The 15444-nt window shown below is 40.8% G+C and overlaps 1 protein-coding gene across 1 annotated transcript in view; it reads right to left on the reverse strand.

Moving 5' to 3' along the window:
• Positions 1 to 379: 379 nt before the first annotated feature.
• neurl1ab (neuralized E3 ubiquitin protein ligase 1Ab) overlaps positions 380 to 15444 on the reverse strand; it is a 32740-nt gene continuing 17675 nt past the window's right edge. Inside the window, exons 4-6 of the mRNA XM_067610316.1 lie at positions 10685 to 11401; positions 4970 to 5149; positions 380 to 4325 (exon numbers count right to left, since the gene is read on the reverse strand). Coding sequence (XP_067466417.1) covers positions 4081 to 4325; positions 4970 to 5149; positions 10685 to 11401 — 1142 coding nt within the window. The 3' untranslated portion in view covers positions 380 to 4080. The remainder of the gene's footprint in view (positions 4326 to 4969; positions 5150 to 10684; positions 11402 to 15444) is intronic.

Consider the following 15444-nt stretch of genomic DNA (forward strand, 5'->3'; position numbering starts at 1 on the left):
GAGTGATTGTGTTGGGTGTTAGGCATCAGAGAGATGGCTGCCTTTTTGTTCTGTATCTGTTGCCCAATTTGAATTTTCCTGCTTAAGAGGTTAATCCATCATCAAACATTTGTATAATATACGTCTTGGGAGAAGGTAATGGCACTAATGCATTCTCATTCCCCATTTCCTTTGCTAGATTGACTTCAGTTTCCTACTGTGCATAAAACATAATAAGGACTGTAGCTGTGAAATGGAAATGGTCAGTTTTAACTTTTTATTGCAATTGAGTCAAATGCTTGCACCGAAGGTCTCTGTACTTGAAATGTTGTGCTTTTTTCATGTGATAAGAATCAATCAATAGGAAATAACAGCAGGAACAATGACAAACTGAAACAAGTGATTCAGACTTACTTTATTTAACAAACTAAACATTATTAGCAAATTCAGAAACCAGCTTAAGAATGTTTTTTTTTTTTTAACGACCAATAGAAATCCTAAGCCCAGAAAGCCAAAGTTATGAGCTGATTTTCTTGTCCAAAATGCACAAATGCCCTCTTGCAGTTACTTGCTGGTTTTGTTTGGACAACAAATATTTGGTCACATTTGAAAAACTCAGTTTTCAAACAGGCTGTCTAAATTATGACCATATGGAAACTATTCACACCGCTTCACTACAATACAAATTCAAGATAGAATTTAAATATGCACAAGTAGGACAAACATAATTTTACCGACTAACCACTGATTAGTTAATCAATGCCAACTTTACACATTTTATTCCATTTTTCAATACCATAGTTTAGTGTAGTTGACATTTTGGGAAAGAGAGTTAACCTAGACAAGAAGATCGATACAACTCTCATGTCTTTCTGTTAAATATAAAGCTTAAGCAAGCAGCCAGTTAGCTTAGCTTAGCATATAGACTGGAGTCAGGGGGAACAGCTACAGTAGTCTGGCTCTGTCCAAGAGTAACAAAGAATAACAGCCTACCAGCACCCCATCTAACTCTCTGCCAGATATACACACATATTTCCCAAAATGTCAAACTATATCTTGAAGTGAAAATCAGCTGACACAAACACTGAGCCTTTCAAGGCAATAAAATTTTCTATAATCTTTAACTATGCAACAATAAAATAGACAATATTCTTACTGTTTGGACATGATAGTCATACATATAAAACAAACAGTGATAATTCTTTATAGTAGCATTGACAAAATAAATAAACCTCATAATGTACAGTTATTATTACACTAAACGTCATTAATAGCATTTTTCTAAGAAAATGTTTCACAATATATCTGCTAGGTCATATATTTGGTCAGGAAGAAAAATAAAACAAGTAGAAATGTAAAAGCGGAGCCTCTCTTGAGAACGACAAAATTCCAGTATTATGCAATGCAGTGACAGAGGGGAACAAAGCAATATTTAAACATTTGATCGTCAGCAGTGAATAAATGCATACATTGATATTAAAAAGGTATACTATGCAGGATTTTCCTAAAAAACTATGTATAGACTCATACAAAAATAATCCCTCTCAATCATCACTTATGACCCACTAGATGTGTGTGGTGGTGTATTTATCTACAGAGACCCTGCCCTCTGCCCGTATTTTCTTATTATTTTGCTGTGTTTGGGACACTTCTGAGCATCTGGGTTGGGACTTGTAGTGTAGCGACCAGGTTACATCGCTGTCTCCGTCTCTCTCCTCTGATCCGCTCTGCTCTCTATCTCTGTCAGGGGATGTATAAAGAGCTGCAGGTCTGTGTGTCTGTTTGACCGAGGGTGGGGCTGAACTACACACACGCAGAGCAGAGAGGCCACAACAGACAGGACTAAGCTCTGCATTCACTCTGGCAATGCAGCACCTTCCCACAGCGTTGTGCGGAGTTGTGGGCGTGTTTATTTGTGCTTTAGAACATAACCGGCATGAAACAATCTGAGAATAACGTTTTATTTATCTGATTCATAACTTTGTTCTCACCAGCACCACTCACCGTCTTTATTCACTCTCTAGCTCGCTCGACCACCCCCGCTCTCTCTCTCTTGCTCTGCTCTCAGCTCGGGGAGGAGGGGCCAACTTTGAACGCTGTGTTTACAAACACCAACCATCCTGCATAGTACACCTTTAAGCACACTGAAACATTCGCTTCAAAGTCAAACACAACAGCTTTGAACTGGTAGGTTGTGTGGTTTTACCTGCTAACGTCAGAGACATAACAACTACATAAGCGTGACTTAAAGATTAATATAAACCTCCTCACAGAAAGGAGCCTAACGAGCCAAAGGTTTTCCAGACTTCTCTTTTTAAAAAGGCACACCAGTACTAAAACATAACTGTGACTCAAACAACATAATTGCTCATTTTCCCTCCAGAAAATTATATGACAAGCGTCAACACTATGGAAAAAAAAAAAAAAAATCAGGAGTAATGTTTTAGCAAGGCCAAATAAAAAAAAGGAAAAAACACCTGAAAATAGCTTGTATTAATTAGCAAAAAGCAGTACATAATGTATGAGATTAGTCATGTGAAAATGTCCTTGGAATTGGCTTTTACTGATGGAGAGCAGCACTCAGCAACTGATATGCAAATGAAATTCCCACAAAGACCCACAATAACAAGCTACATCGTCGTCACTGACTGCACGTGTGAATTTTCTTTTCAATTGAAGACACAGTGTACTAAAATATGTCATCACTGAAAGCAAATATTCATGTTCTGATTTAATGTACACACAAAAGAAAGAGAAGTGTGTAACCTGAAGAAAGCAAAGCCATCTGTAACTTATTGTGTTTCATGGGTTACTAGAAATGATGAAGATGCTTATTCGTTATCCGTATGTGCTCTTTCAGCATTTTAAAAATACCTCACTGCCCACCAATGTTTATTTGCATGAGTTTTGTCAAATTACAGCATCCACCAGGCTTACCGAGCAGCCAGAGATGGTGGGGACCGCTGCCAAGGAGCAGGACATGCAACCCCATGCAAATCCCACATTTTACAGGCTTTCATATAAAAGTTCTGATGTATCTTCTGTGCCTGAACGAGCAAACAGTCTCTTTGCATCAAACACTGTGCAGACACACAGCAAAGGTGCCCCTTCCTCCCCTGTCTTCATCCCAAACATACGACATCCTCTCTCCGCCTCCTCCCTCTTCACAGATTAGATTTACATTCTCATTCACCGCAAGCGTGACCTTCTATGGTGACGATGTTCACACATTCTTACCCTTCACACAATTTCACCCTGCCTGAAGTTCACAGGCAGCAGGTAGTGAGATATTCGACAAAACGCTTCATTCGTTACAAAACAGAGTTCCTTTAAGGAGTTCTTTACCCTTGAGTTGAAGGCTTCTCATCGTGTATCATTACAGGAGAATTTGCATTAAAAATGGCTTATTTTGCTTCAAAATTTCACCAACAATTTCTTCTTTCTACTCAGTCCTCACTGGCCTCTAGAATCTTGGAAACATTCAGGAAAGTTAAACTGTCTTGTGTTGCTATTCTCTCAGATTTAGCAGAGAATCGATTCAACACTGTCTTTTGACCAAATGCTATTTGACAAGCAGTGGAGGAGCAGCTGATGAAACCACAGATTTATTCTCCTTGCTTGTCCCACAGCTCTGACAATTTTACTCCTTCTACATCTAGCTAGCAGCAATGCTATCACCAGCAGAATGAAGGGTTTCTCTGCAGGAAGTAGGTCAGATGCTTTCTCAGATTACTCTTTCTCTTCAACAGATACACAGTCTCTGGAGAACAGTAGGTCAAGGTTTGATGTGTTTGGTCCAATCTTCTGTTACTGCACTAGTACATAGAGTATTTTGTTTCTCTTAATGGTCTCTGATGAATCTCATTGCTGGGTCCTTACTGAGACGTCACAGGTAGGAACCAACCGTGTGCATTTGACGTAACATAGATAAAATGTTTAAATGATGGAGTTTAATGTCCTGCTGTAGAGTACCTGAGACAGATTGCACACACAAACAAGCAGGGCTTTCACATGTGCTGTGTCCGTCTTTACAAAGTCTTAAATGGCTTTGACAACCTCTTGAGCTGAACCTGACGATGTAACACATTGTCTAACACAAGCCTACGTGCTCCGGTAGGTCTTTATGATGTCTTTGATTGTCCTCCTGCAGATGGGGCAGCACGCATTGGCCATCTTCTTGAGTTTGAGGCCGCAGGCGTAGCAGAGACACATGTGTCCACAGGCGTAGAGGACTGTGTCCACCACATTTTCGTAGCAGATAGTGCATTCGTCGCTCCACGAGCCTGAGCAGGATGGGAAGGTAGGGGACTCTGGGTGGCTGGAGAATGGAGAGCTCGGCGTTGTACCTGAAGTGTGTGAGAAAGAAACACAGTCAATTCACCGCAACGTATATCCAAGGCACCATTTGCAATACTCTTCCATATGCCATATGCTGTCAATACTCTTCCTCCCACTGTTCCTCTACTAATGACACTTCAGAACAACTTTATGGAGGAATAATTGTGTTTGCGCTGCAATCCTTGCTGCTTCTACAGCCATTATTTGTCAGGAGTTTTTTCTGTCATGCTGTCTGTAGCTTGGGACTGCAGTGATGTCGGGGATCACTGCTTCACATCACCGAGGTAAATATTTGCTTCATGTTCTAACATGCATATTGTGAGTCAATGTTGTGGTTCTGTTCTGTCAGTGTTTGTGTAATGCTGGCTGTTCAATCCCTGTCCTCCTGACCTCTACATTTTAATCAATGATGAATCATGAACAAAAACATCATAAACAAAGAAGAAAAAAAAAATCATGACTATCTGGAAAGGAAATGGCATAAGAAAATAATTGTGCACACTGTATGCATTTTTTATTTTCCCCAATTCTATGAAGATTTTGAGGATGGTCATTAGGACAACTGATTGTTAAGACAATGACAATACCCTGGGGGAACCTAAGTAGGTACAGATAAAGATAGAGAGACAAAAGAGTAAATTGGAACACAAACCTGCGGAGGAAGAAAAGAGAGTTTGATAGTTGGAGTTGAGGCTGGAATTGAGGTTGATGTTAAAAGGTGTGCTTAGGTTGGGCTCTGAGTTGCCGCTGCAAAGCATCGTGGGTGTGTTGGGTGTGCACGATGGAGAACTGGGAACTGATGGGCCTCGGAGATCTGGATGCAGAGATGAGCCTGAAAATACAGAAAAGACATCTGGGTCACACTTAAGACTTTCTGACTATCAACACGAAGATCATCTATGAAAGTAAGAGACTTCAGTGTTCAAAAGAGACAAAATCAGTGCTTTCATAACTGTAAATTAAATTTTTCCATCATTCATACTGAGAGGAAGTTGAGCTGATAATTTAAATTAGCAAACGGAGGAGAGCGGATGTCTTGTTGCATCTCTCTCTCACCTTCTCCATCCGTCATTTTTTCTCTTACACACTCACACATACATGAAGTCTGTATTATCACCAAGAAGATGACTTGTGAGTCCGGAGTGTCTGTGTGTGGGTGTGTGTGAGTGAGTCAAGAGCCTCTGAGTTGGTGCAGTCTCTTCAGAGACGCCAAGGACCCCCCTCCTCCTTGTTCATGAGCCCATGATCCCTCTGGGTAGGGTACAAAATGCTTCCACAATCTATCTGTTCTCCGTCCCATACGGTGCGTCCCCATCCGCACCCCATAACCACCGGCTCTGGCATCAGTTCTCATATTGGCAGCTCATCTCTCCTCACAGACTAGAATACCAACCCCGAATCCACAGACAAATTCTGATCTAGTCTGCCTGGCAGCCACAAGCCATTGTTGTTTACACATTGTCCTTCAACTGACCATGGCAGAAATATTGCTACACTGTCAGGCTGGCCGGTTACTTGGCACCATCATCCTTCCATGTGTCAAATAATCTAATATTGTTAGTTTACATCCTATCCCACAATTTGCTTGTCCAAATTTCCCAACACTGACAGTGTGGTGGGGAGAAATGGCTAAAAAAAGAACCACAGATGGTGCAAAATAGCAGAAAAAAATTAAATGACAAAATAAGAAGAGAAAAAGATACATTTATGTGGTCTGTTGCTTGCTTGCTTGTATACAAAAATGTATACAGTTTTGTTGCATAACTCCAGCTACGTGCTCTGAACTTTGATTCCTTTTCCTTGGACCACTCCAACAACTGCAGTCTCAGTTTCAGCCTACACAAACAAACCATAGTAGCTTCTTAGTCGTGCAACAACCAATTTGCTGGACAGAAAATCAACAAATACAACAAAGTCTGCATGTATACAGGACTTTTGGTAATCCATGCAAAAACCTTTCCAGAATGTGTTTGCATTTAAGGTCAGCACTGGGATGTTTGTACCACTTTGCTGAAACATGCTTTCAGAGTCGTCTATTTGTTTATTCTTTATATTTTCATATTGTAGAGTGGATACAGAGTCATGTATGCAAACGGTAGCATTTATACACCCTTCCATTACCCACTTAACGTGACCTATGTGGCAACGCAGCTGTTTGCAAATGTCTTTGTCGACCCAAATAAGGCAGAATGGATAACCTTCATATCTATTCATGTACCCTTTCATCAAGTGTACTTTTCATCTTCCCTCATATTGTGAATTACTGCTGGCTGCATAGCCAGGAACGAGTATGTAAATGTCTTTAGCTATGCAGGCAGCACGGGAGACTTATTTGAGCTTGAGCATGTGTATGGTGGCTTTCAACACTTGCTTATCAAACATAAAAATCTCTGACTCACCCCATCAGGGTATTTCTTTTTCTGTTAGCGTTACTGTCTGAAAGAGTCAGGCTTTAAATGATTTTTTTGGCCACTTGGGGGAAGTGAAAACAAGCCGATATAGCATCAGCTTTTAGGTTGATATTATGAACTTGTTAGGAAACAGTGCAGAACAACTTTAGTATTCATTTGGAGTCTTGTTTCTGGCTACCCAATCAATGTGAGTCCAATATTCACCCTTCTTTTAGCTCTGCTTTGCTCTCCACCGACTCCTGAGGGACATTTCTGGCTCTTCTAAATGCTCCACTATGTTCATCAGCTAATTGCTAACTTTGTCTGTTGTGAGGTGCTAGTCAGGTAATGTATGGTGCTTTTTCTGACAGCTTTTTTGCTGAAGAAAGTTGTCCACTGCATCTGGAACGGAAACTGCTGAGAGTGGTGAGAGTGAACCAAAACTAAAAGTTATGGGCTATAAAAATAAACAAACAAATGAGCTGAAATGCTTTGCAGAGCCAAAGGCAACTTGAGCTTTGGTGATAATTCTCTGAGGGTTTGTCACTAACAGCAATCCCTTTCACATACAAGTGGTAAAATGTCAGAAAATGGTGAAAAATGTTGATCACTGCTACCCAAAGCCTAAGATGATGTAATGTCTTGTTTTGTCCTGACCAACAGTCCACAACCCCAAAGTTCACTGTCATAGAGGACTAAAGAAACCAGAAAATATTCACATTTAAGGCTGGAATGAGAGATTTTTTATATTTTTTTCGTAAAAAATGACTCAAAACAATCCATTGATTATCAAAATAGATGCAAATTAATTTTGCGTTGATCGACTAATTGTTGCAGCTCTAGATCAATTGTTAATGTAAAAATACTAATTGTAGCAGCTTTAAGCTGAACAAATACAGAAACAAAACCACAGCAGGACACCTGTAATAAGGAAATACATGAGTAGGCCATTATTGAAAATGAATATTTCATAAGAAATGATAAAATCTTGGTGTCTAAGATAACACAGACAAAATGACCATGTGAAAGCAACAGACTCCCATCTGTTCCACTTCACAGGCTTGACAACACCCAGCCATGACAAACTGTCACTTGCCTCAGTGGCTAGATGTTTCCATGGCAACTCATGGCGTGAGGCTGCAGCGTGTGGGTGAGAGGAGACGTCACAAACGCACTCCCCACAACTGGAGTGGGTAATGACTCGAAGAACGCTCATACCCAAAAGAATCAGGAGAGGGGGGCGGGGGGAGGGGAGGGGAGAGTGGGGAGTGAGGATGAAATTGCATGAGGAAAAGAGGAAGTAGAACAACGATTGGAGAGTCAGTGTTAAGGGAATGGGGCTGTGGGTGGAAAACCCAGCATCTCAAACCTCCATGCAATTACATTTTAATAATGCATATAGAGGGCATCATAAGGAGCTATCACGGGCCCCCTCCTGATACATAATGCTGGTTGCTGGGAGCCCACGCAAGACAGAAATAACCTCCTCTGCTCTGGTGTGACTGACTACATGAAAGAGAGGAGAGAAGAGGCGAAACTGTAACCCAGAAATAAATTACGAGACAAATTTAAAGTAAATCAACAACTTCCAACATGCTAGTGCATTTTGGCCCTCTCTGAAGTTTCTCAAAAAACTTTGCCTGTAATTACACATTTTGTGTGAAAACATGCTGAGACATAATCACTATCAATTTAGCCAGAATACAACAGGGGGGTGAAGGAAGATTGTTTCCAAAGAATTAAGATAAACATCTTTATCTGTGGCAACTGTAAACAAATGGAAAGCACTCGCATTTGTGCTTACAGCACTCTGCAGTATTTCACAGCTACATCATAATACAGTAAGTCCGAGCGAGACTACGACTCCATCTTATAAAAAGTAAAGAATTTAAAATCCTTTCAGTGCAGGACTCTTGAAACTGAGCAAGTCATACTAAATATTTCAAACTCAAACTGGAATCACATAAACTGTGGTGAAGCTTATTTACTGTACCTCCTCACTGAGGGCATGTGCAGCTTTGTCTCTCCACACGCCATCAAAAAGCATGTACTCAACATGTTTGTGTTTCAGCCTGTGGTCATGCATGGCATGCAATATGGTATGGTTGCAGTCTCACTTTCAAATTTCAAAGTCTTCTCCTGGAGAAGAAAATGATGTGAGTGGTATAACTACTCAGTGCCACTGCTGGTCATTCAGTCACTTTCTTCAACAGCTTCTTAACCTGTTAGCCATTATATCAGAATCTCATCACAGGCGTGACAGACTTCATAGTACCTTCAGTTGATCCTGCGGTATCATTATGTGAAATCTGTCGGAATTAAACCGAGTTGACAGAAATTCTGATCAGCCGAAGATACAAAGTTAACATTCATATGCAAATTGTGGGAGCCGAATGTAAATTCCGAAGAGATAGATGAGTTGATAAAAAGTCAGACAGAGCAGCCCAGAAGGCAAAGGAGGAGAAACTATTTCATGACTTGGCTGAGTGGGAATTCAGCCTCCAAAGGTCGTTCAAGGATCACAGACTGCCTTTATTTCTGAATGGAAAGTTACAAATGACATCCCGTAAAGGTCCTTGGAACATGTTCTTATTTCTTGAAACACCATTTTAAAATAAAAAAAATAATACCAATTCTAATACAAAATAACAATGGAAATCTGTTGATCTATGTTGGTACATTTTCTTTTTGCTTGTACCAAATCTGGTCTCCCAACACTAAACTATAAACACAAACAAGTTGCAGGTGACAAAAATAGATGGCACCATTTTTGATCCAAATAGTAGGATTTAAACCATACAAAATACATTTACTTCCCTTTACTTCATTTACTTACTTAACACATTTTGCTTCTTTTACTTCTCTAGTGTTTTGGATCTATAACATAATCTACTGAAATGTCCATCAAAATAGGCTACAGCTATTAATGTGACTCAGGCAGGTTTGACACACGTTAGATTAATGTCTGAATCTTACAATAGTGTAGTTCAGGTGTCACTGAATGTATCTGGGATTTTACAGGAACATCAGTATTAATGTACTGTTTGTAGCCCACAGCTGGCTGTGTGTCACAGCTGGCTGCGGCATCACACAGTAGCTGAAACTATAAGTGCGTCTCCAAACTGAGAAAGAGGCTGTGCGTATTTATGCACGTAACACCGCAGCGGTAACTTCATTAACTCTGAATCAGTCAGGATGTGACGGTAATTAATGTTCTGTGTTCTGCTACACATCTACACAGATCAGCTATTACACCCAGATTCAAGGTTTATATGGTGAAATTGTTTGTAATAAAGCAGCCCTTATGGATGAATCCTGAGCTCCATCAGCACTGTCAGGACATTTTTAAGTAGCTGAAAGTCCGAGATAAGCCTACCACCACATACCCACTTGATCCCCCCCAGTGTCTGGAGATTTCGCTCTTGATATCATTCAATATCAATTCAATATCATTCAAGCCTCACAAGCTTGAAGATTTGAAGAGAGAGAAAGAGAGATAGAGGGTGAGAGTGAGGGAGGAGTGAGTGCGCGTGCAGTTAACACCAACTATCTGAAGACGCTAATAACTTCACCCTAATTGCATGTGGCAATTAGCACTGGTCTTCGTGAATTAGACTGTTTTTGCAACAAGGTTTATTTGTATAGAATAATTTGCACCCAATGTATGAATATTACCTAATTTACATACATGCATGCAAATGGAGCAGGTGCACCATGACACTATTTACTTGGCAGCACAGTCTGTGGTGCATGTCACCCTTTGCGGGTGCTTTGTGTATTACACGCTTTTTGTCTCATTTATGCAGGTTTAGCGGCTGCAAAAACTACGCAATCCTGTCATGGATTTGGCCCCATGTTTGAATCTTGGTTTGGCTTTTTAGCAACAAACTTTGAATGCATAAGCTTGTAAATAATTACACTTTTTTTTCTTCTTCTTTGTCTTAAAAAAAAAAAAAGAGAAGATAAAGTGAACGTACCTAAAATCCTGAGTTGTGTGATGGTGCCGTGCAGACTGTAGAACATCCAGAGCGGCCTGGAGTTATCTACACACAGCTGCATCCCTGCACTGATGCCGTTATGGCTCATCATCACCTCCCCTTCTGCATTCACCACAAAGCCAAAGATATCTCCACTGTGAAGTGGCACCGCCACCCGACACACTGCCCAGAATTCCTTGCGGTCAACCAGGGACTCTGGGTTGGATGGCAGGTCACTGGGCCTCAGGGTTGCTGGGTCACAGGATGTCACGCCGTAAGAAAGAGAACCAGGCCGTGTGGCACCGGCTTTCACCTTCACAAAGACAGTCTCTGAGCAGTGCAGCGGCCGGCTGGTGAACACCAGGGTCCTTTCGTCACCGCGGTGATCCAGCCGCGCCACCGTGTGCTTATCCAGCCCAGTAACATGGATGCCATGCACTGAGTGGAAGTGCAGATCAGTGTCCAAATGGCTGGGCAGCAGTGAGCACTGCTGCGAGTTTTGAGAGTTTTGGGGCACATGGCAGGAAGATGAGCTTAAGGATTGTAGCCGCTCTTCTTCCTCATCATCTTCCTCCAGATGCATCTCCTGCTGCTGCAGGCTCAGGTCACACAGGCTGATGGAAAGACGAGGGTCATCGCTGTTTCGCTGAATAGAGGCTCGGTGGGTGGCAGCAAAAGAACGAGGGCGCAAGCAGTCCAGGGGGACCATCTCACTGTCTGTGAAAACAGATAAACAGAAATGTTATGTAATCACTTGTTTGCTGGGTTTTCAGTCTGAATCACTACACAATGTCTTTTTTGTTGCTTTTTAATATTTATTTGAAGAACATATCTTTATTTGGACTCTGGCTAATAGAGTCACAAAATGTTCTATTTTCATCTTTGCAAGTGGGGCATCTTTGCAAGTCCAGAGGACCGAAAATCACTTTATGTACCCACTTAGTATTCTGCAGATCCTCATGTGCAACACTGGTTTGTTTTACATGTCATGTACATGCCTGTCTGTACACTATTCATTCATCATACCTGTCTGTAAACAAATGGTGTCTTCCGGCTTCCCTGCTTGAAAACATGCTCATTCTAATGGCAAAGCTTGTTATTCAATTATGCCAACAAATACATCCATGTTTACATATTTAGAAACATTTCAGGACTTTAAGTGGGAACATGCTGTAGCTGCAGGCCAGTGGCTACATCACAGTAACAGAGACGTAACAGGTTTATATAACGTTGAATAAGAGACGTACATGAAGCCACTGAAAGACCATAAAGCTCAGCTGTGTTTGAGCCTCCCACTCTGTCTATAGCTTGGAGTCCTGTGATAATGGGCAGGACTGATCTTATTTCTTAAGGCTTGTCTACACAGAAGGCGTTTCAGCTGTGTTTTTCATCTCACGCACATCTGACAGACCAGATATGCTTCTACTGTAATCATTACAACGGTCTACACAGAAGGACGTAGCCAATCTTATGCATAAATTTACTGTTTACAGTCAAAGCACATTCATGATCAGTACCTACCCTACTTACCCAACAGTAGCCTATATAAAATAGTTACAATTAGCTCCACTTTGACCAACTACAACATTAAATAATAATCAAATGGCACAACACTGACAGGGGTCATTTTTCTTTATTATGAATACTTTTACTTGTAATACTTTAAGTATGTTTTGCTAGTATTACTAATAAATTTCACACTGTGTTATTGCTACTTTTACTTAAGTAAAGGATGCATGTTGTTCTTCCACCACTGTTGAACACATCCTGTGCAGACACTGATGGAGGACTGAAAGTGAAAATGCCGACATTATTAAGACTGGATTTTTTTAAAAGGCCACTTCTTAATGGAGCCAGTTTGCCTTCAGTCTTTCTCCAGGACTGGAAGTGTATGTATAACACAGTGGGTTTCAAACTGCTATAATGAGCAACCACAAGTCCTAGGTGTTTACATAACAAACTGCCTCAGCCGCAGTGACTTCATGTACTCTACCTTTGTACACTGTTATCATTTTCAGTTATGCGCTTGGATGCTAAAAGCAGCTTTTTTTTCCAATCACTGAAAGGGAAAGGCATTCTAAAAAGTCTATCACATGTCTGCTCATACGGTGCACCACCCTCACAAATAGCCCTTCCTATTCTAATTCTGCCGACTGTAAAATAGAAGCCACATGGGAACATCATTACAAAAAAGAAAACAGAAACACAGTGTGTCTTTCCGTGCACAGAGTCGGCACAAATGGATCCGCAGCGTGGCACGCTTAGGGACACGCTGCCAAATTTAACAGAGCCCTCTAACGCAGGTTAAAATTAGCCTGATTGGACATTTGAGGAGAGCCGGGAGGGACAGGCCAAGGGATGAGTGACATGATGCCTGAGATGTGTGGCTCCTAGCCTCGATCTGCTTTGGGCTTCCCTTATGGGAAGTGGATGAAGAGGGAGCACGACAGAGGAGAGGAGGATGAAAAATAGGGTGGGATGGTCACTTGAGAGAATGGGCATACCTCACCAGCCCCTCTTTATCACACAAAGACAGCACATCTCCGGCCAGCCACTGATAAACTGCTTGAACTTAATTACTTCCTCAGTCAAGAGTGTCCACAACCAAGCAGGAGGCTCTTATTATTAGCAGCCTTATCATCTTCAAGGCAAAGTTAGCCGACTTTGGGATACAAGAGATAATTTCTATTCTTGCTATTACAGCTTCCTGTGGTTTAGAGTTTCTGTTTTGAGAGTAGCGCAGCAGTCAAAACAAGCCATGAGGAGAATAGTACCATGGAAAGGTTTAAAGTTTTATTGCAGGGAAAAAAGATGTAAAAAAGATGAAAGGAGACAAAAAAATGAGAGATAAAGACGTGAGCCAAATAAATATATATGACCTTTTCCCAGATTTGGTCTCAAAGGAGTAAAAATCGAGTTATAAAGTGAGATTACGCAGCCTGAAAGACACAATACACTGTTTATCTTCTGTGTCCTATGATGAACATCTGTTTATGTACGCCAACATTCACTGCAACATCCACACCAGGGCTGCAAGAAACTGTTTCTTCTGTAGCATCATTGTCATTCATTTGGAGTTGCATTTTCTGTCCACCTGATGAATGTAAGTCCAATGTTCACTTTCCACTAGCTCTGTTGTTGCTTTCTACAAACTCCTGAGGGAAATATCTGGTTCTTTAGCTGCTAAATGCTCCACTGTGTTCACCAGCTAGTCGCCAGCTGTGTTTTTTTGCTGTTTGGTGCTAGGCAGGTAGTGTACAGAGTTTTTTCCCGCTGAAAGCAGCTGCCTGCTGTGGCTGTAAAAGACACTATGAGAGTGCTGAGAGTGAACCAGAACAGTATAGCTGCAGGCCGGACAGCTAAACAATGAACTGAAACTCGCTATAAAGCTCCATAAAGGTGAGGTGAGCTGCAGTCAGATAATAACTATCTGTAGGTTTATAACTACAAACATACGCACTTTTGAAATGACACATTGTCATTTGATACATTGTTATTATAAAAAAATATCATTTACAACCATATTTGCAAATTTACATTGACAGTTCAATATGAAAAAGTATATCAACAATATCCACTTTTATATCATCAATATTAAATTAATCTCCAGCTATTTTGATAATCGTTTGGAATGTCCACATTCTCTGATTCCAGCTTCTCAAATGTGAATATTTTCTGGTTTCTTTAGTCTTCTATAACAATAAACTGAATATCTTTGGGTTGTGGACTGTTGGTCGAGACAAAACAAGACATTTGAGGAGGTCATCTTGGGCTTTGGGAAACTGTGATTGACAGATGATGTGATGAATATATTTGGAACATGAAGGTTGGTGTCGATGAACATGCGCATCAGTTCATCTGAAATGGCTGTGAGAGTACGTCTGACAAAAACATCAGCACAACAACAAACAATCTCTTCACTATGCTGTATCTGGGGGTATAAACACTTTCTTGTTATACTAGTAGAAAAGGTGCCAACTGTTCTAGTTGTGGGTTTGGAGCTGGATCCTCTCAGTCAACTCACTCATTAAAATGTCACTCACGCACAGACAGGTGCAGTCTTACCTTTTGTCCTCTGAATCATGTCACAAAATTAAGCATGGCATCCATAGAAAATTCACTGCAGCTTAAACGTGACACACTTTTTGAGTTTTAACATTTGGCGACGCTCCAGTGGCTTTATAATAGCGCCCATTGAACATAATGGTGATTATATTCTACTTTTAAAGTTCAAGTCCTTGAGGCTTTTGAATAGCAACAGAAAGTTTGAATCACTTATTTTTTTCAGGCATGAAAACAATACAGACGTGATTAAGTGCATGGCTGAAATTGCCCTAGTAAAATTAAGTGGTCTTTGAACAATTCAAGCTACTCAACTCAATGCTTGACCTCTTGGCTTTGTATTAAGCATTGTGGCTGTGGGAACATTTTTTTTAAAAACTCTTGCCATACACTAGGGAGGAATGTCTTGGTTTTGTGGAAATAAGAACACACCAATGCCAAAACATAGCCCGTGCATGGAGAGATTAACACCCCTCTACCTGTTTTCGATTGACCTTTTCAAAGAAGTTGCAACCCTCAGAGTCAGAAACTCTTAACCACACTGGAAAAACCAGTCCCTGGAAAGTGAGCGTAACACTGGGAAAGGAGGATGTGCAGGATATAACTGAAAAACTACAAAATATTACACTGCCAAAAACAGCCCAGCTCCACCTCATCTTGAAATATATTTTAGAAGAGCCTCAATGGATTATCTTCAT

This window comes from Thunnus thynnus, chromosome 14 (assembly GCF_963924715.1).
Source record: "Thunnus thynnus chromosome 14, fThuThy2.1, whole genome shotgun sequence".
NCBI lineage: Eukaryota > Metazoa > Chordata > Actinopteri > Scombriformes > Scombridae > Thunnus > Thunnus thynnus.